This window comes from Aquarana catesbeiana, linkage group LG01, assembly GCF_042186555.1.
Source record: "Aquarana catesbeiana isolate 2022-GZ linkage group LG01, ASM4218655v1, whole genome shotgun sequence".
In the NCBI taxonomy this organism is placed as follows: Eukaryota; Metazoa; Chordata; class Amphibia; order Anura; family Ranidae; genus Aquarana; species Aquarana catesbeiana.
This window is the reverse complement of record NC_133324.1, coordinates 762162407-762182682: the sequence shown is the minus strand read 5'-3', so window position 1 is coordinate 762182682 and position 20276 is coordinate 762162407. Positions and strand designations below refer to the sequence as shown.

The window sequence follows — 20276 nt, the reverse complement described above, 5'->3', positions numbered from 1 at the left end:
GCACATGGAGTTGTGAACATGCCCAAGCTCATCCTTAGTCCTGAGCGGCGCTCAGGGATTTGTTGGGGGCCACAAGAGATCTCTATCCAAATAACACGCCCAAGCTCATCCTTAGACTCTTCACCACACACAGCAGTGTGCAGACAAGTTTGTTCTTTCAATGGAGATGAATACATTGTAAAATCTCAGGTAATGTCAGTTGGTCTAAATCAGTTATGAATATATATGGACACAACATGTATACTCGGTGTTAGTTCCTGTTCATATTTTTTTTTACTTAAAAGTTGACAGACAACCTTTACTACCAATAATATACAATGTACTTTACAATGTTCCTGACATACATTTCAGCTTCCTGGATTTTTTATTTTTTTCCATCTGGCCTTCAGATTTAACACCTGTTTAGATTTGTCATCCATGTGTCGAAAAGAAAAGTATGCCGTTTGCAATAAACTTTGCATAAAATAGTTAATTTGCATTTAATTTAACTTCAGGCAAAATGGTTGGCCCTCACGCATGTTCACTTCATCAAATCTGGCCCTCTTTGAAAAAAGTTTGGACACCCCATGCCCTAGAACCTTGTACATCACAGGAGCAAGCAAGATAGGAGGGCTACGTTCCTACATATAGTAGGACCACGGAGAACAAAACGTAGCCACTCTCTAACAGAAAGTCAGATCACAGCAGCAAAAAAAAAAAAAAAAAGGAATACAGAGATTTAGAGGAGGCCGACAGCAATAGAAAGTATTTTTTGAGTTAAGAATACATACTTTATTGAAGTTTCTTATTTTTAAACCTGAGTTTCGTGTCACTTTAACAATTCTGTAAAAAACATGACAATACCGTATGTTAACATACACAGAAAACGAAGGCGGGAGGTGTACCTGGAGCAGCCTAGATTTTCCCTACATATCCACACTGCAGCCAGCAATGAAAAAGTAAACAATGGTACCACACCCTGGTTTGTTCAGTACAGGAAGCCACTTTTATCCGTCATAACCAGGGAAAAGATTGTGAAGAAAAAGCCAAATATAAAAGCTGGCTTACTACTACATGAAAATGTCATTAAATACAATACCCTAAAGTAGATCTCCAGGTCCTGAGAAGACATTCCATGGTAATGCTTCCAATAGACTGTTTCCATATAAACCCTTCTTTGGCTGCTGGCCATTTTGTTGTCACTTTCTGCTCATTTGCATTCATGTTTGTGCTCTGCTCACAGCACTTTATTGGAATAAGACACATTGACAGCAATTTTTACCTTCAGCACCTTTTGTAATCCTGTAACTTGCTGCTTATTTTATAATCTGATTTGTATATAGCCCTAACAGATCTGTAACAATAGTGAATTCTATATATTATTTAAAGTCTAAAGCAGCCCATACACGAGTCTTTTTTTTTTCATTCAACCAGCGGGTTGAAGGAAGAAAATGACTTGATACCCCCCATTTACACATTCTAGGTGGATGAGGGAATCTTACTGCTGTGCCTTTCTATTGTGAGAGTGGGGAGACTTCCCCACCGTCCCAAAATACTGTTCAGCACTGTTGGCTATAGCCGGCAGTGCTGATTGTGTGTACATTTTCCAACAGGCTGGTTGTACAGAAGTTGATTTGGTAGACAACCTGTACAGCCTGCCTGCCCATACTTGGATTCAAAATTGGCTGGTCCCTGCTGAAATGGCCCAACTTCAAATTCATGTATGGCCGGCCCCTGCTGAACTGGCTGAATTTGAATCCATGTATGGCTTAAGGCTAGCCATACATGTGTAGCAGCACAAGCGAAAACAATTGATTCCTCCTTCTGCGCTAAACAGCATGGATGGAGGAATCTACCCTGCCAGATATTGTATACAGGCAGATGCAGCTGACGACTGTGAAGCCATTAACTTTCCAGCCAGCTCAGTCAATTTTCAAGTTGACCTGCCAGGTCGGGTGGTGGCAACAGGGCTGCCCATGTGTCAGCCAATTCCACAAGAGTCGGTCAAAACTGGAACCACATATAGCTGTACTCTGAGCAGCAGAAAAAAGTATCTTGCAGTTGGCCACCTCACAGAGGGAGGTGCTTTCCTTTACAATATTCCTTAACAATTTTTTAACCTACACCCCATGCCTTTGCTCCCCCTTTTATCCAGACTCCTTCAAAGTCTGGTCTACAACCGACTGAGCGACCACCTTGCTGAGAATAGCATTCTTGATCCCCTTTAGTCTGGGTTCTGTCCCCAACACTCCACAGAAACTGCTCTCCTAAAACTAACAAACGATCTACTAAAAGCCAAAACCAATGGACACTATTCTGTACTCCTACTACTGGACCTTTCTCTACTCCTACTACTGGACCTTTCTGTTGCCTTTGATATGGTTGACCACCCCCTCCTCCACAAACAAACTCCACGCCTTTGGTCTCCATGACTCTACTCTCTGCTGGTTCTCTTTCTACTTATCCAACGCACCTTTAACGTTACTTACAATTCTATTTCCTCTTCACCTCTTCCTTTCTCTGTTGGGGTCCCCCAAAGTTCTGTTGTTGGACCTCTCCTATTTTCAATCTATACCACCTCCCTGGGTCAGCTGATCGCCTCTCATGGCTTCCAATACCATCTTTACGCAGACGACACCCAAATCTATTTCTCTACCCCTCAGCTCACTCCCTCCGTAGTTGGCCCTATATAAATCCTGAAGAATAATAATAATATATATTTTTATTGTCTGTTCAGGCCTGTGGATTATCGGTGCTTCCATCAAAATGCACATTATATACAGTTTAACGGTAATTCACCTAAAGCGCCGCACAGATGTGACCTGGCCCTTATAGGTGGGGAATACATAGGGAGCATATTTCGCTGAAAGTGCACTAAAATGTTTACAAGCTTGAAGAGGATTAAAAAAAAAAAAAAAAAAAAAAAGACAAGTCCCATCTGCCACCGCAGCACATGGACTCGTAGCTCTCAATGGAACACAATCATGACACTTTAGGTACATTGATACTTCCTCTAGCTCCATGGCTGAAGGCCAGCATCAAAGTATGGACCTCAGCCAGAAAAGTCTGCACGATCCAGAGCACTGCACATATAATCCACTGATTGTAATACTTTTCAGGCTCCAATACAAAAACTAATAAACTGCACATCTATTCAATATGAGTGTGTATGTTATAGTTTGCAAATAACAGAATTAGCCCTTTAGAGCCCTTTCACACTGGGGAGGTTTGCAGGCGTTACTGTGCTAAAAATAGCGCCTGCAAACCGACCCAAAACAGCCTCTACTGTTTGTTCAGTGTGAAAGCCCTCGGGCTTTCACACTGAAGCGGTGCGCTGGCAGGAGAAGAAAAAAACTCCTGCAAGCCGCATCTTTGGAGCGGTGAAGGAGCGGTGTATTCACCGCTCCTAAACCGCTCCTGCCCATTGAGATCAATGGGGCAGTGCGGCTATACCGCGGCTATAGCCGCGCTATGCGAGCGGTTTTAACCCTTTTTCGGCAGCCAGCGGGGGTTAAAACCGCACCGCTAGCGGCCGAATACAAAAATAGCTAAATGGCTAAAAATAGTGCGGTTTTACCGCCAACGCCCCCACCGCCCCAGTGTGAAAGGGGCCTAAATCTCTACCTGGATTTCAACAAACTTGTGACTGTAATCTTACTCTCGGACACAAGAAAATGAAACAAAGGTATACTAATATGTAACCACAAGAAATTTCGTACCTGTAAACATTGCATGGAAGTAGGGACTGCATGCAGCCAAAACCACTTTGTGAGCAGATATCTCCACATCTTCGGCCACTATTGTCACATCGCACAGCAAATTCTGACTGTGAAGAAAAGCAAATGTAATAAATAAATAAATGAATGTATAGCAAATAGAGATAGATAGATAGATAGATAGATAGATAGATAGATAGATAGATAGATAGATAGATAGATAGATAGATAGATAGATAGATAGATAGATAGATATCTCTATCTATGTGATCTTATACTGGGGCTTCATGCGAGAACAAGCTGCAACAATACCATTTCCCTGTTGGGGACCTGCCAGTGTTCTGTGTAACTGATATAATAAAATGTAGAGGGACTTCATGTGACTAGGGCAGCCAGCTCATTCCCGTTTTCCCAGAGATCGTCCCTGTTGTAAGAGGTCTGTCCCCAGGAAACTTGCAGTGCGTAGGCTTCAACAATTGTGAATAAGTGTGAATTAAAAAATGGCATCGCTAGAGCACTGTGTACGTCAACTTATGCTGCTGTGCTGTGCATGCGCAGACCGCCCCAGCCATGCCAGTATAGATTGGCAACGCTTGCAGTGTAGCATGAGTTGGAGCCTGCTCTCTGAAAAATTTACAGCAAACTGCCAGGCTTCCGGAACCATGGTGGGCCCTGAGGATTACCGAGACACAAGCTGCAATCTGTGAGTAACTTGATGCTGACCTGATCCCTGAACCCTCAACTCTGAGCGTTACTTGATCCTGACCTCTGCACGCCATGCATTATTTAAGCCAAACCTCTGAATACTCTGTTACACTCTATTGACCTACAGCAGCAAAGGTTTGAGTTTTATTTACCATACCCTTTTAAGCCCACATTTAAAAGTGACTGTAAAGGATATTCTTTAAATTAAAATAATAAGCCTTGAACCTCCTCTTCTCCCCCACCTCCGCTGTCCGCTTCTCCTCTTCTGTGCCTGCCCCTATAGCAAACTGCTTGCTACGGGGCAGACGTGCAGCCTCGGCCCCACTCCCCATGCACAGGATTAGATTGATAGCAGCAGGAGCCAATAGTTACCACTGCTGACCCTGTGTCCTGTGAGGAGAGGAACACAGACCAGTGCACTGCAGATGGGCACAGAGCCGAATCGAGATAGGACTTTGGTAAGTATACAGGGAGGCAGGGGTGCCAAAACAGCCCTGGCCTGTTGCGGCACGAATGCCACTAGACCCCTTGAAGGTATGCTGTTATATCTGGCGCCAATCCGTTACAAACAGACAAGAGATTGATCGAGTAATGTGGTTCTAAAGGCTCAAGGTTTTTAACTTCATGCATTCTATAGATGAAGGTAAAAAACCTCCCCTCAACCCCCTAATACTTACCTGAGCCCCATCTTGATCCAGCAATGTACACAAGTGGCACAGCGCTCCAGAGACTTTGCTTCCTCATTGGCTCAGTGGCTGTGATTGACAGCAGCGGGAGCCAATCAGGAGAGGGCGGGCGTGAATGGACACAGAGCCGCAGCTCAGGAGCGAGCCTGCTTGGGTGCCCCCATTGCAAGCTGCTTGCTCTGGGGGCACTCAGCAGGTGGGAGGGGCCAAAAGTACCGACGAGGGACCTGGGAAGAGGAGGATTGGAGCTGCTCTGTGCAAAACCACTACACAGAGCAGGTAAGTATAACAGCTTTTTTATAAATTAAAAAAAAAAAAAAAAAAGTAAGTTTTAATGTATGTGGAACAGCAAAGAAGCAGTGTTTTTACATTTCTTATGATATGAATACAAAACATGCGATTGTAGGAAATACTGTTATAACTTGGTATCTCAAAAGTCCTGTAGTTTTTCTTTGTTAGAGTTTCTTTATGCTGAGGGTAGTGTTAAGCTGGCCATACACTGTTCAAATTGTACCCAGTTACTAATAAACCAGTTGATTTGCTTAGAGTGTCCTTGTCTGCTACCTCCCACCTGACATTCTTCAATTAAAAAATAAATAAATCGAAGGAGCCAGTTGCAAGATTTTTGGCCAGAACACCAACAGCATCTAATCAGATTCAGCAGCAATTTAGGCATTTTTACAGACAGCGGGGTCAGCTGTCAAAATTCAATAGGCAGAGCAGCCATACTGTATAGAATGGAGCCTGAAAGCCAGCCTTAGATGTGCAAGCAGATTTAGATGGACTTGACCAACAAATTGAAACAGAACTAAACTCACCAATTTAAGTGTTTCAAAAAGCAGTTAATATGATATAGAACGTTACATAAATGTGAGGAGCACTTGGAATGACTTTCAATTGAAGCCACCATAAGAAAAAAACTCAGCATAGCAGCATTGTCTCCCCTAAAGCCTGGTACAAACTCATTTTTTTGGGGGGTCGGAGCTGCTGTACTAATCATGTGAGGTTAGTTCAGCGATCTCCCCCTCTGAGCTGTTGTGTTCTGACAGGGGGATGACCCCACCGCCAGAACACCCCGATCAGCGCTCTCTGCCATTGGTTGAGAGCACCGAGTCGGTCGGCTGCTGGTTTTCCTGCATGTACATCAGACAGAAGCTGGCCGACTTCTGTTGGACAGACCGACATACACAAGGGCCGAATGTCAGACTTTTTTTTTTGAACCGGCTGTTGTCACCCAACATTGGACCCGTGTGTACAGGGCTTAAAGCTGGTCATAGATGGATTGACCTTTGACCAGTTCAGCAGAGACTGGCCTTATTTCCATCCATCTATGGTGGTTCCCTTTCGTGAAAAGTCAACTTGTTACGGATGGGCTTGTTGAAAAATGTTAGTTTGATCAGTGCTGTAGCCAACTAAAAAAAAACCAAAATGATTCCATTATGGCCAGCCTCATACAGGTGTCTATGGAAACGTCTAAAATCTGTTTATATAATGCCACACATGGGGATACCAAAAAGTATAAAATCTCCCATTGGGTACAATATTATCCCAAGATCTAACAATGAAAAATCTGCTGAGAGCAAAGCCAGACCATGGTCTAGCACTGGACAGAAAGTCAATAAAAGCAAGTTGAACATACAGTTAGCATAAACACAAAGTAAACCAGACAGAACCAGATTCAACAAGGTACGGTCAATTAAACAAATTCACATGCAATACTGAAACTACCAAAACTAAAAAGCAGCCAAGTTCAGCAGTGAGGTTAACAAGTAACTACTCTGCTGAATCTGCCTTTAGGTTGCTGCTATGTACACTTGCTTTATATTTAAACTGAAACCATAATGGTTTGGAGTAGGGTTGCATAGTTACTGGTGCCAATACCAAGTTTGCATGAGTATCGGTACTCGTAAAAATACTCAGATACCTGAAATTGATACTTTCAGGTTCGGTTCTTTCAGCTGTCAGCGGGATTCCCCCCATGACAGCTGAAATGTAAAAAAAAAACAGCAATTATCAGCTGTTAAGGAGCGTGTCCTTAACAACCGATGACTCATTCACCTGTCAGTGGGGTTACCCTGTTAACAGCTGAAGTGTAAACGAAGTCCCAGTGTTCTATCGGATAGTGCCCGTCATCGAAAAGTGCCTGCGCATATGCAGTATGGAATTGCACTCCAGCCGATTTGCCGATCAGCTGGCCTGACGTAACCATGTAACCGTAGTTGCCAGATTGTGCATCGCTGTTGCTGTAGGGCGGCTTGTGGCTGTGTTGAAGAGCTGGTTTTGTCTGTGTTGCATCCCGCCCATTCACACAGACAAAACTGTCCGTTCAACACACCAAACCTGTCCTGCAACACAGACAAAACCGGACCATCAACACACTGTAAAGCCGGCCCACAACAGCAAGGCACAATCTGACAACTACGGTCTACCTCCGCTGTTTGTATAGGTTTCAATTGTGCCCATGAAATTTTATCTCCCATCGAAAGATGCCTCCTACGATGTGCGCATGTGCCATGGTTAGGTCAGGACAGCTAATCGATAAATCAGCTGGAGTGCCCTTCAATACTGCGCATGCGCGGGCACTATCCGATAGAACGGCAATTGGAGCTGTCAAAAAAATAAAAAATAAAAAAAAAGCAGCTGAGCAATGTTTATGTATCTGTTTATTTTTGTATCTTTGTTTATTCATTAACAGATCAAAGGGATGGCCTTTGATCTGCAGATGAAGTCAGTTTAAAACAACCTGTCAAGTAAAAAAAAAAAAAAAAGTTTGTTTTTTTATTAACCACTTTAAGACCGGGCCTATTTTTTAGACTGGTTGTTTACAAGTTAAAATCATTTTTTCTTTTTTGCTAGAAAATTACTTAGAAAAAAATATATGAAGAAAATGAACAAGCCGCTCACAGGATAACCACTTTTAAGCAATAGGGAACGTCCTCCCACAGCCTTACAGGTGCTGGCTCTGCGCGATGAGTGGAGAGCAAAATAGAAGAGTCTGGAAGCCGCACTTCCGTGGAAAAAGCACCTTTATTGTGATAAAAGACCCAGGTCACATGAAAGATGGATGCACAGGACAACTGCCAGCTAACGCATTTCACATCAATGGATGCTTACTCATAGCTTAGAAAAAAAATACATATATAATGTTTGGGGGTTTTAACACCCTAGAGAATAAAATGGCGGTCGTTGCAATACTTTGTCACACCGTATTTGCGCAGTGGTCTTACAAGTGCACTTTATTTTTGGAAAAAATACACTTTGTTGAATTAAAAAAATAGGAAAACAGTAAAGTTAGCCCAATTTTTTTTTTCATACTGTGAAAGATGTTACGCCGAGTAAATTGATACCCAACATGTCACGCTTCAAAATTGCGCCGGCTCCTGGAATGGCGACAAACTTTTATCCCTAAAAATCTCCATATGCGATGTTTAAAAAAATTCTACAGGTTGCATGTTTTGAGTTACAGAGGAGGTCTAGGGCTAGAATTATTGCTCTCGCTCTACCGATCACGGTGATACCTCACATGTGTGGTTTGAACACCGTTTTCATATGCGGGTGCTACTCACGTACGCTTTTAAACAGACCTTTAATAGGTTAACATGCATTGTAGTGATGTGCATTAAAATCGATTTTAAGCATTAATCGATTCATTGCATTAAGATAAAAAAACATTTAGGCACTGATTTAGGCATTGGTTTTGGCCACTTCCCCTGCACCCCTTTTTACCATCCTGAGCCCTCATTTGCCTGTAGTTCTTCTCTCCCCTCACTTTTGGGTCTCACTGGCTTTGCTGGGGCACCGGGAGCCATTGGCCAGAGACGAGGGAGCAGTGCCAAGCTCCGCTGTCTGTGTCAAGTGGCTTCCCACGAGGGCACTGGTTAGAGAGGAGGAGCCAGGAGCACCAGGTGGTTCGAGGCCGCTCTGTACAATTCCATTGCGCAGAGCAGGTAAGTATAGGGATGTTTTTGTTTTTTTTCCCCTTTACAAATCGCTTTAAAGTATGATTCAGGCTCCATTCACACAGTGCGACTCCAAAGTTGCACAATTTCCAATGTGACCTTGGAGTGGGATTTTCGGTGCAATCCAACTTTACACTCAATGGATCTAAGTCGTAACAAAAGTCGCACCAATTTGAACGGGCGCCATTGAAAAGATCAGGTTGCGACTGTGAAAAATTGGCTTCTTATATGGGAGTTCAGCTGACCAGCATTTGAGCCAAAGGATCCTCTGCATATGGATGGGGAGAAGGCTCATCCTGGAGATCTAACAAAGAATATCCACAAAGCCATTCACACAGTAGCACAAGACTCAAGACAATGCGATTTATTCAGAAAGCAAGGGTCTGGCAAAATGCCATGGTTGCATGGCAGGGGCCGACCAAAGAAAAAAGGGGAATACCAGCCTTTTGGCCTTTGGGTCCTTGAACACAGTATTAGCCTCCTCAGTAAGGGTAGGCAATTAATTTTTTCCAGGGGCCACATGAGTAGCTAGGACTGTTGTTGAGGCCTGGACTTAATTCTGCTCAATATTAATTTTGGACCTGGGAAGGTCCATGAGTACGTAAACATATAGAACACAAACATTAGGAAAAATAGGTACAAATGCTCATGAAATAGGTCTCTTTCATTTGATAAGTTGTTGGTGGTAAAAACAGGCAGCTGGATCTCAGTTTTACTGCCTCCACCGACTGCCCACCTGAACTGTAAAATAACAGCTGAATGGGGCTGTTCACATGTCGTAGTATTTTTAACTTTGGCTGCAGAATTTGAGTGCAATAGTACTGCGGCAGTATAGGATTAAATTAGGCAATGAGCAGGCATTATAACACACACACACACACACACACACTATCTGACTTGGAGTGAACAGGTGCACAGCTTCTGAGTGCTGACACAGGAAGAACCTGGCCAGGTAGGAGAGTGCAGAGATGCCTCCTAGGCATCTCTCCACATGGAGAGAGATTAGGCCAGCCAGCAGCCACCCACAGCAAAGTGCCAGCCAGCCAGCCACAGAAGGGGGCCAGCCAGCAAGCCAGCCACAGCAGGGGGCCAGCCAGCAAGCCAGCCACAGCAGGGGGCCAGTCAGCAAGCCAGCCACAGCAGGGGGGCAGTCAGCAAGCCAGCCACAGCAGGGGGCCAGCCAGCAAGCCAGCCACAGCAGGGGGCCAGCCAGCAAGCCAGCCACAGCAGGGGGCCAGCCAGCAAGCCAGCCACAGCAGGGGGCCAGCCAGCAAGCCAGCCACAGCAGGGGGCAAGCCAGCCACAGCGCGGTGCCAGCCAGAGCGCGGTGCCAGCCAGCCACAGCGCGGTGCCAGCCAGTCACAGCGCGGTGCCAGCCACAGCACGGTCCAAGCCACCCACAGCGCGGTCCAAGCCACCCACAGCAGGGTCCAAGCCACCCACAGCAGGGTCCAAGCCATCTACAGCAGGGTCCAAGCCACCCACAGCAGGGCACCTGCCATTTTTAACCTTACTCTTTCAGTTTCAAATTTCAATACAGATGGATGCAGAGAGAAACAATAAAAATGTGGTCTGTGACTATTTCTCTACTCAACCATCTCCAGGAAAAGCAGCCACGTGCAACACATGCACAAAAAAATGTGAGCATGGGATCAACAACTAAAAAAAACAAAAATACGTGAGATCTTTGGGCCCATCTAAGAGTTCATCATGCATAATTAATTTAATGAAGTACAGAGAAAACAAACAGAATCACAAGGTGAAATACCACAATCCCACCAAACAATAAAAGATATGTTTCAGAAAAAAAAGCTAAGTGGCTAAATTCGGATGGAAGATCCCAACAGATGGACAAAACAATCACAGAGATGATGGTTACGGTTAACCAGCCATTTACAATGGTGTCTGACTCTGGATTTCAGCAGTTGATTTCCATAGCTGAGCCGAGGTTCCCACCGAAGAGTGAAAAGTAAAACCGAAATGCTGGGAAATATTCACCAAAAAGGTAGTTGAGAAAGTAAAGGCTATGCTGCAACCAGAGCATGCTGGCAACTCACTCTCATGCATGAGTCACTGCTGGTCAGGACCAACAGAGTCACCAATGAGTCTTACCTGCCACTTCATTGACAGCGGATGGACAAAAAGGCAATTGGTGTTGAATACAAAGATCCCACACTGGGGAGTACATTAGAGAAATGTTTCTAGGCATGCTTGAAGACTGGGGAATAAACAAGGACTGAATGATGCTTGTGCTTCGTGACAGCGGCGTAAACATGGTGAAAGGAATGAGGCTTGTTGACGTGTCAGACTTCAGTTGCATGGCACACACACTGCAACTTGTGGTAAATGATGGTCTGTCAAGCCAGAGAGCTTTGATAGATATAATCGGCATGCTGAGGAGGCGCAGGCCATTTCCACCATTCAGTCCTTGCCAAGCAGCGACTGAGGTGCATTCAGGCAGACCTTGGCCTACCCAAAAACAGACTAATTCAAGCTGTTTCAACACTTCACATGCTGCAAAGAATGCTGAAACAGAAGCGAGCTCCAAGCATCTATTCAGGCGAACATGGAGGATATAGTTGTCCTTCTGCTGATCAATGGGACATTGTAGCCAATGTCATTGATCCCCTCCGCCCCATAGAGGAAGTGACACTAGAGGTGAGTCATTATGACTCATCTGTGTCATCTGTCATCCCATGTGTGAGAGTGCTGAAGATGCTGCTTCAAGAGAATGAAGGACCCAACACGTGGCATTAAAACGTTCAAGCAGGTCATGAGGGACAGCCTCACCAAACGCTTTGAGAAGCATGAAGAGAATAAAAATGTTGTGCTGGCATGTCTTGTGGATCCTCGATACAAGAATCATGCTTTCTCCTCTGTTGATGTATTTGCCAAGGGAAAACAATGGCTGACAGAAGATCAACACGAGATGATGGAGGTTCCTGCAGAAAGGTCAAGTTTGGAAGAGCACGTTACTAATCTGGAAGAGAAGGATGCTGCAAAAACAGACAAACATCTAAAAAGACAACGAGCAGAAGAGAATCTTCATCGTGGTCGAATTGATGCCATCTTCAGCGTGTTATTGGGGCCTCATGCGGAGGATTCTTCAGAATGTGCATCAATAATCAGCTTGGATGATGAACTTCCTCTCAATTTGAAGGAACCGGTAATTGACAAAAGAAGTGGTGATCCTCTTCAGTGGTGGAAAGAAAATGAGGCACGCTACGAAAGACTTCTCTCTCATGCTAGAAGATACCTCTCTGCTCCTCCATCTGTACCAAGTGAGCGTGTTTGCAGTGAAGTGGCAGCAATATATGAAAAAAACAGAACCTGTTTAATGGGTGAACATGCTGAAATGTTATGCTTTCTGCACTATAATATTGTTCTACTTAACTGGGAGTATTGAAGAAAGTGTAGTGTCAGTGTGTCTTGTCTACTGTTTAGTTTTTTGCACTGCAGTAGTAATTTAAATTTAAGCACTAGAAGACCAGCTGCCGCAGTTATAAAAAATGTGCATGGAATTTTTTTTTTTTTTTTGTAAAAGGTGAACTTATCCTTTAAAGGCGCCACGTTTTCTACTATAATGCATTCTAGGAAGCCTGTAAACAAACTCCATATTTTGTTCCTCCCTGTTAAATACTACAATTCTGGGTTCTCTTCGCACCACCTCCAGGTCACAGAGCACTGCTTCCAAAAACATTTGGGTGGGGGGGACAGGTGCCCTGGTTGCATCACATCAACCCTTTACTAAAAGAGCGCAGGCTCAACCTGTGCTGACGATCACTAGGAGGGGGAAGTGGTTTCATGTCCTATAGACAGACAGGAGAAGGAGGCAGCGCATATGGTGCCAGCAGAAGCCTGCACACAAAGGTGTCTCTAATGGAGCCCTGTAAGGAGAAGGAGATACCGATAAAACCCGAACCAGGGATTTCCAACTGTGAAAAAAAAGGCACACAGCAGTGGTGGTAAGTGTTGCAATTTGCAGCACTATAGGCATTTTAATTGTGAGTGTTTAATATCACTTCAACCTATATTCTCTACAATCCACTGCAATAAGATTTCAGGTAGCAACTCATACGGTCACCGTGTGTTCTTCCTTAACCACTTCCCTACCGGGCCAATTCTGACATCTCTCTCCATCATGTAAAAATCATCATTTTTTTGCTAGAAAATTACATAGAACCCCCAAACATTATATATTTTTTTTTAGCAAAGACCCTAGAGAATACAATGGCGGTTGTTGCAACTTTTTATCTCACACAGTATTTGCGCAGGAATTTTTCCAATGCATTTTTTTTGGGAAAAAAAAAAAAAAAAAAAGAGTTTTGTGTTTAGAAAAAAAACAAAACAGTAAAGTTAGCCCAATGTTTTTGTATTTTGTGAAAGATGAAGTTACGCCGAGTAAATATATACCTAACATGTCACGCTTCAATGTGGAATGGCGCCAATGTTTGGTACTAAAAAATCCCCATAGGCGAAGCTTGAAATTTTTTTACTGGTTACATGTTTTGAGTTACAGAGGAGGTCTAGGGACAAAATGATTGCTCTCGCTCCAACGTTCGCGGCGATACCTCACATGTGTGGTTTGAACACCGTTTTCATATGTGGGCGGGACTTACGTATGCGTTCGCTTCTGCGTGCGAGCACACGGGGACAGCGGCGCTTTAAAAAAATTTTTTTTAATTGTTAATTATATTTTATTTTTTTTATTTTGACACTTTTTTGAAAAAAAAAAAAAATTTGATCACTTTTATTCCTATTACAAGGAATGTAAACATCCCTTGTAATAGCAATATGTCAGGTGCTCTTAATAGTGAGATATGGGGTCAATAAGACCTCATATCTCACCACTAGGCTGGGAAGCCTGAAATTTAAAAAAAAAAAAACGATCACCGCTTCCCAGCCGAAGCGGCGCCGTTTTTTTGAATGGAGAGGCCGGGCGTGACGTCATAACATTGCGCCCGTCCTCTGACGATCATAGAGACTACGGCAACCATCTGGTCCACCAGAAATCTCTATGATCTACATCCGGCGCCGGCGGATCCGCTCTCCGCCTCACCGATCGTAACGGTGAGTCGTAACAAGCACCGGAGGGCGGCGGGGGGGGGGGGGGGGGTTTGGGACGTCCCCTCTCGCCTCCCATAGGAACGATCAAGCGGCGGAACGGCCGCTATGATCGTTCCTATGGTGTAGAGATTCGCCGGCTGACACCGGCAATATCTGAATGATGTCTGTAACTACAGGCATCATTCAGATATACCTGCCCAAAGCCCAGGACGTCATATGACGGTGGGCGGGCAGGAAGTGTTAAAGTGGTTGTAAATCCTTAAGGTTTTTCACCTTAATGCATTAAGGTGAAAAACCTTCTGTGCTGCAGCTTCCCTCCAGAGCCCCCCCCCCCCCCTTTTCTTACCTTAGCCTGATCCAATCCGGCTAAGTGCACGAGCGCAGTGGCTCCAGTCGCTGGCTCTCTCCTCATTGGACAGATAGTAGCAGAAGCCATTGGCTCCCTCTGCTGTGAATCAAATCCAGTCACACAGGAGCGGGGACGAGTCCCACTGTCTGTGTCAATGGATGCAGCAGCATGGGTGCCTCCAAGGAAAGGGGCCTTCTGTGTGGGCACCCGATGAAAAGGAGGGGCCTGGAGTGCCGGCGGTGCACCCCAGAAGAAGAGGATTGGGGCTGCTCTTTGCAAAATGATTGCACAGAGCAGGTAAGTATAGGCATGTTTGTTTTTTTTAATATATAAAAATAGCAAACAAAAACAAAACAAGGGTTTACAACCCCTTTAAGTCTGATGTGTAACTTCATTTATTTTATTTATTTATTTTTTAACACTAGGGATTAACAACATCTTTTGTGATAGCACAGCGCGTGGATGGTCATCTTTATGGAGATTTCTTGGACCACATATTTCTCCTCTGGCCTCCGAAGCATCAGATCAAACAGAGATTGGTTTGATCTGGTGCTTTACATGAGGCTGAAAAAGGAAGTGACGAAATCCAAATGAAGTTTCTGACGTCACATATTAGGAGGAACAACATTGTTCCTTTTGCTGTGTCCCAGGAACCAGATGCCGCCGTTCGCACCCTTACTGGGCTTTCCGATTGCATAGGAGAGCCCAGTAAATGCAGTGGCGGGAGATGGGTCAAACCCCCTTTCCGTCACCTATAAAAGTAATCCAGTGGCTCTTTAGCTGCTGGGATTAATGTTACTTTGTAGGGAATCACTGGCAGAAGAAAATGAGAACTTCATCACTGCTGCAGCTGCAACGATGACTGAGATTTCACCCTTCCGGTCTGAGGTTTATAAACGTACAGCGGACTGGAACTGGTTTACTTCCCTTGAAGACTTGAATGTAGTAAAGCGTTTAAACACATAATACTGTAAAGGCCTCGTGCACATGGACATCTAGAGGCTGCAAGTCATCAAGAGTAAAATGCTTCCCCACACCCGGGGAAAAGAAGGTGTCGTATACAAGTGCCCATACAAGTCAGTGGTTATATATGTGACCATACTTGTACAAACGATGGCATCTGCATCGGCGTTTGCCCGCTCATGCGGTAAATTTCCCTGAATGCACCACTTTCGCCTAGACAGTGTATGGAAACAAAGATGTTGCATATGGGGTAACATGCAGGGATGGAGGTTCCTGAAAACAGAGGCATTGCTGTCTATGGAACAATGCACACAGATGCATAAAGAACAGCAAATACAGTGATAAACCTGTAAAATAAAAATAGAACATTTTCACGTTTGTGTGCAGCAATTTACGCACATACCTTGTATACACGAGTATACTGAAACACTAGTAACTAGAAGAGGATCACAAAGAACTTTATACGCATTTTAGTCAGGATCTTTCTGTCAACAAGATCCTAAGTAAGAACATTAGTAAATGACTACGATCATGGTCAAGAGGCTTTAATCTACAGTGTGTACCATACTAACCAGCACTTGTTATGGTTGCACATCAAGCAGATTGTGTTCAACTTAACTGATATTTTTCAGTCGTTCTGCAGCACCTTAGATACTTATAAAAATTATGGCTGAGGTTGCAATAGCCCTATGGCTAAATAAAAATGTTGTTAATAGCATACAGTTACTCCATTTTCCAGTTGAAGTTCCAACAAGCCCAACTCCAGGCTGGAAGAAAAAAATACAAGTAAAGTAGATGTGAGATCCCACACTTATGACCTCTGAAATCAGAGAAAATAAATGCATATAAAAATGGTTTCATGGGGACCTGTTCACTCTAACCACTTGCTGACCACGCACTGTAGTTTTACTGCTATAGTGCGGGCTGGCTGCGCAGAATCATGTATATATACACACTAATCAGCATTTCCGGGTAGAGGGCGCACATATACGCACCCCCGTCTGGCTGTGCTGCAATCTGTCACAGCAAATGCCGATCACAGGGTGATGGCCAATGATTGACCGCCGGCACCCGGTGATCAACTTTGAGCTTCACCGAACACAGCTCTGTGAATGTAAACAACACAGAGCTGTGTTCAGTTACAGGGGATCAAGTTGTCTGTTCATTCCCTGCCAAGCAGAGAATGAAAACAAAACCATCCCCAGTAAAAGCAGCACATGGTACACACAAACACTGGTTAGGCACACATTTAACCCATTAATCGCTCTAGATGTTAACCCCTTCCTGCAGTGTCAGTACAGTGACAGTGTACATTATTAGCACTGTTTACCGTAATAATGTCACTGGTGATGTCATTGGCAGTTAGTGTTAGATTTCCCACCACACTATCAAAGCCATAAGTCGCTGATCACCGCCATTACCAGCTTAAAAAAAAAAAAATTCCAGTATACATCCGACAGTTTGCAGACACTTTAAACTTTCATACAAACCAATCAGTATATACTTATTGGGATTTTTTAAGAGATTTTTTAAATTTCTTTTTTGTTTGATTGATTTGTTTTATAGCAGCCAGAAAGTAAAAAAAAAAAAAAAAAAAAAATTGTATTTTTTCATTTAATAAAAAACCCAGAGGTGATTAAATACCACCAAAAGAAAGCTCTATTTGTGGGGGTAAAAATTATATAAAATTTTGTTTGCGTACAGCATTACACGACCCCGCAATTATCAATTAACGCAGCGCAGTGCCTTATAGCAAAAAATGGCCTGGTCATGAAGGGGGTAAATTCATCCAGAGAGCTGAAGTGGTTAATGGAGAAGTTTGGGGTTATTAAAAAAAAGAAACATACATACCTCCATGCTGCAGCATAGGTCTGATGCTGCAGCTGGTCCCCGCTGGCTCCAAGTCCAAGAACATGACCGCTGACTGCTCAGTTCTCAAGTCTGCTGAGCAGAGAACCAGGACTGTCAATCATCATTCTCTGCACCTCCAATGCTCACTGGAGCACCGGACTGGGGAATAGATGGGAGCAGCTGGCTCCAGTTCTCAGCCATGTACCAAGAGGCTGAGCCAGGTGCCAATTATGCATCTGGGTGGATCACAACAATATGGTCGGGATCCTTCTAGAGCCTGAATGGCTCTGTGACATCAGCCGACAGTGGGCTTTAGCCTGCTGTGGGCTGATTCTGGGTCATAGGAGAGCACAAGTTGGTTAACTCCTATGACCCACAAGAGAAGTATGGCCAAACAACTTTGGCCATACTTCTCTTTTAAAAGATGATGTTTTGCTATCTGTTCAGAACACTGAAGGTTAAAAGTTATTTTTTCTTTTTAAATCTATTTATAAAAAATATCCCCACTAAACTAAATGTATACACAGCCCGCAAAAGTAGCTTTGCCCATTCTGTACAATTTACACATTTTAACTATTTATATATGTATACACACACATAGATTTGTGAGTTTCACAGTTCTAAATCACAAGTTCTATAAATAAAATAAAATATAACACCCCCCCCCCCCCCCCCCCCTCCAGCATCATGTTTAATGGATACACAGATGTGTTAAAAGGTAGTTAGCTCCTCTGTTAACTATTTTGACTTCGTCTGAAATCACACAGATTGTATCACATCAGCCCCTGAGATAATTTCATTCAGAAGCCAACATTAAAGCAAGCGTGTTGTAAAGACAAAACAGACTTTTTTGTATGTTACTAGCACACTTTAAAGTACAAATAAGGATTTTATTTTCTCAAAATTCTACAAACAATACCCCATAATGACAACATGAAAGAAGTTTGTTTGAAATCTTTGCAAATTGATACAAAAATAAAAAAAAATCCCATGTACATTATAATACATAAGTATTCACAGCCTTTGCTCAGTACTTTGTTGAAGCACCTTTGGAACAAATTACAGCCTCAAGTATTTTTGAGTATGATGCTACAAGCTTGGCACACCTATTTTTGGCCAGTTTTTCCCATTCTTCTTTGCATGACCTCTCAAGCTCCATCAGGTTGAATGGGTTAGAGTCGGTGCACAGCCATTTTCAGATCTCTCCAGAGATTTTCAATCGAGTTCAAGTCTAGGCCACTCAATAACATTCATAGAGTTATCCCATAGCTACTCCTTTGTTATCTTGGCTGTGTGCTTAGGGTCGTTGTCCTGTTGGAAGATGAACCTTCGCCCCAGTCTGAGGACCAGAGCACTCTGGAGCAGGTTTTCATCAAGGCTGTCTCTGTCCATTGCTGCATTCATCTTTTCTTCGATCCTGACTAGTCTCTAAGGTTCCTGTCGCTGAAAAACATTTGGCCCGGTGATGAGCGGTGCTTGGTTTACACCAGACACGACGCTTGCAACTCAGGCCAAAGAGTTCAATCTTTGTTTCATCAGACCAGAGAATTTGGTTTCTCATGGTCAGAGTCCTTCAGGTGTCTTTTGGCAGACTCCAGGCAGGCTGTCCTGTGCCTTTTACTGAGGAGTGGCTTCCGTCTGGCCACTCTACCGTACAGGCCTGATTGGTGGAGTGCTGCAGAAATGGTTCTTCTGGAAGGTTCTCCTCCCTACACAGAGAAACACTGGAGCTCTGTCAGAGTGACCCTCGGGTTGCTGGTCACCTCCACGACTAAGGCCCTTCTCCCCCCCCAGCGCTCAGTTTGGCCGGGCGGCCCACTCTAGGAAGAGTCCTAGTGGTTTCCAACTTCTTCCATTTGATGGAGGCCACTGTGCTCATCGGGACCTTCAATGTGGCAGAAATGTTTCTGTACCCTTCCCCAAATCTGTGCCTCGATACAATCCTGTCTTGGAAGTCTACAGACAGGACTTCATCGCATAGTTTGTACTCCGACATGCACGGTTAACAGTGGGACCTTACACAGGTGTGTGCCTTTCCAAATCATGTCCAATTAATTGATTTACCACAGTTGGACTCCAATCAAGTTGTAGAAACATCTCAAGGGCGGTGGAAACAGGATGCACCTGAGCTCAATTTAGAGTGTCATGGCAAAGGCTGTGAATATGTACATGTACATCGCTCTAAGGCCCCTTGTACACTGGGGCGGGAGGTGTGTTTTTAGCGGCGCTTTACCATCGTTTTAGCAGCGGTATTCGGCCGCTAGCAGGGTGGTTTTACCCCCCGCTAGCAGCCAAGAAAGGGTTAAAAACAGTGGTATAGCTGTGCTGCCCCATTGATTTCAATGGGCAGGAGCGGTGAAGGAGCTCCTTCACTGCTCCAAAGATGCTGCTAGCAGGACTTTTTTTCAGCATCCTGCTAGCGCACCGCTCCAGTGTGAAAGCCCTGAGGCTTTCACACTGGAGACACAGCAGCGGCTGTTTCAGTTCGGTTTGCAGGTGCTATTTGTAGCGCAACAGCGCCTGCAAAATGACCCAGTGTGAAAGGGGTCTAAGGCCGGGTTTACACTGGTACAATGCGACAGTCTTACCACTTTGGATCCGACTTTGCCCTGCTACTTGAAGTCCGACATGCGTCCGGCTTCAATGAACAGGGATCTGATTTTGATCCCAGACAATACCAGGCACTGTGTCTGGTATGAATCTTTAGGGAAACCTCCACGCCAAATTAAGAAAAAAGGAAAAAAAAAGGCATGGGTTCCCCCTCAGGGAGCACACCAGGCCCTTCGGTCTCGTATGGATTTTCAGGGAAACCCCCACGTCAAAAAAAAAAAAAAAAAAAAAAAAAAAAACAACGGTGTTGCCCCCCCCCCAAGATCCATACCAGACCCTTATCCGAGCACACAGCCCAGCAGGTCAGGAAAGGGGGTGGGGACGAGCGGGCGCCCCCCCTCCTGAACCGTATCAGGCCGCAAGCCTTCGACATGGGGGGTGGGTGCTTTGG

General features: G+C 44.3%; 1 protein-coding gene across 2 annotated transcripts in view; it reads right to left on the bottom strand.

Moving 5' to 3' along the window:
- KLHL2 (kelch like family member 2) overlaps positions 1-20276 on the bottom strand; it is a 265189-nt gene that overhangs the window by 210951 nt on the left and 33962 nt on the right. For both annotated transcript variants that reach the window (XM_073606085.1, XM_073606086.1), the window contains exon 3: positions 3699-3805. In XM_073606085.1, coding sequence (XP_073462186.1) covers positions 3699-3805 — 107 coding nt within the window. The remainder of the gene's footprint in view (positions 1-3698; positions 3806-20276) is intronic.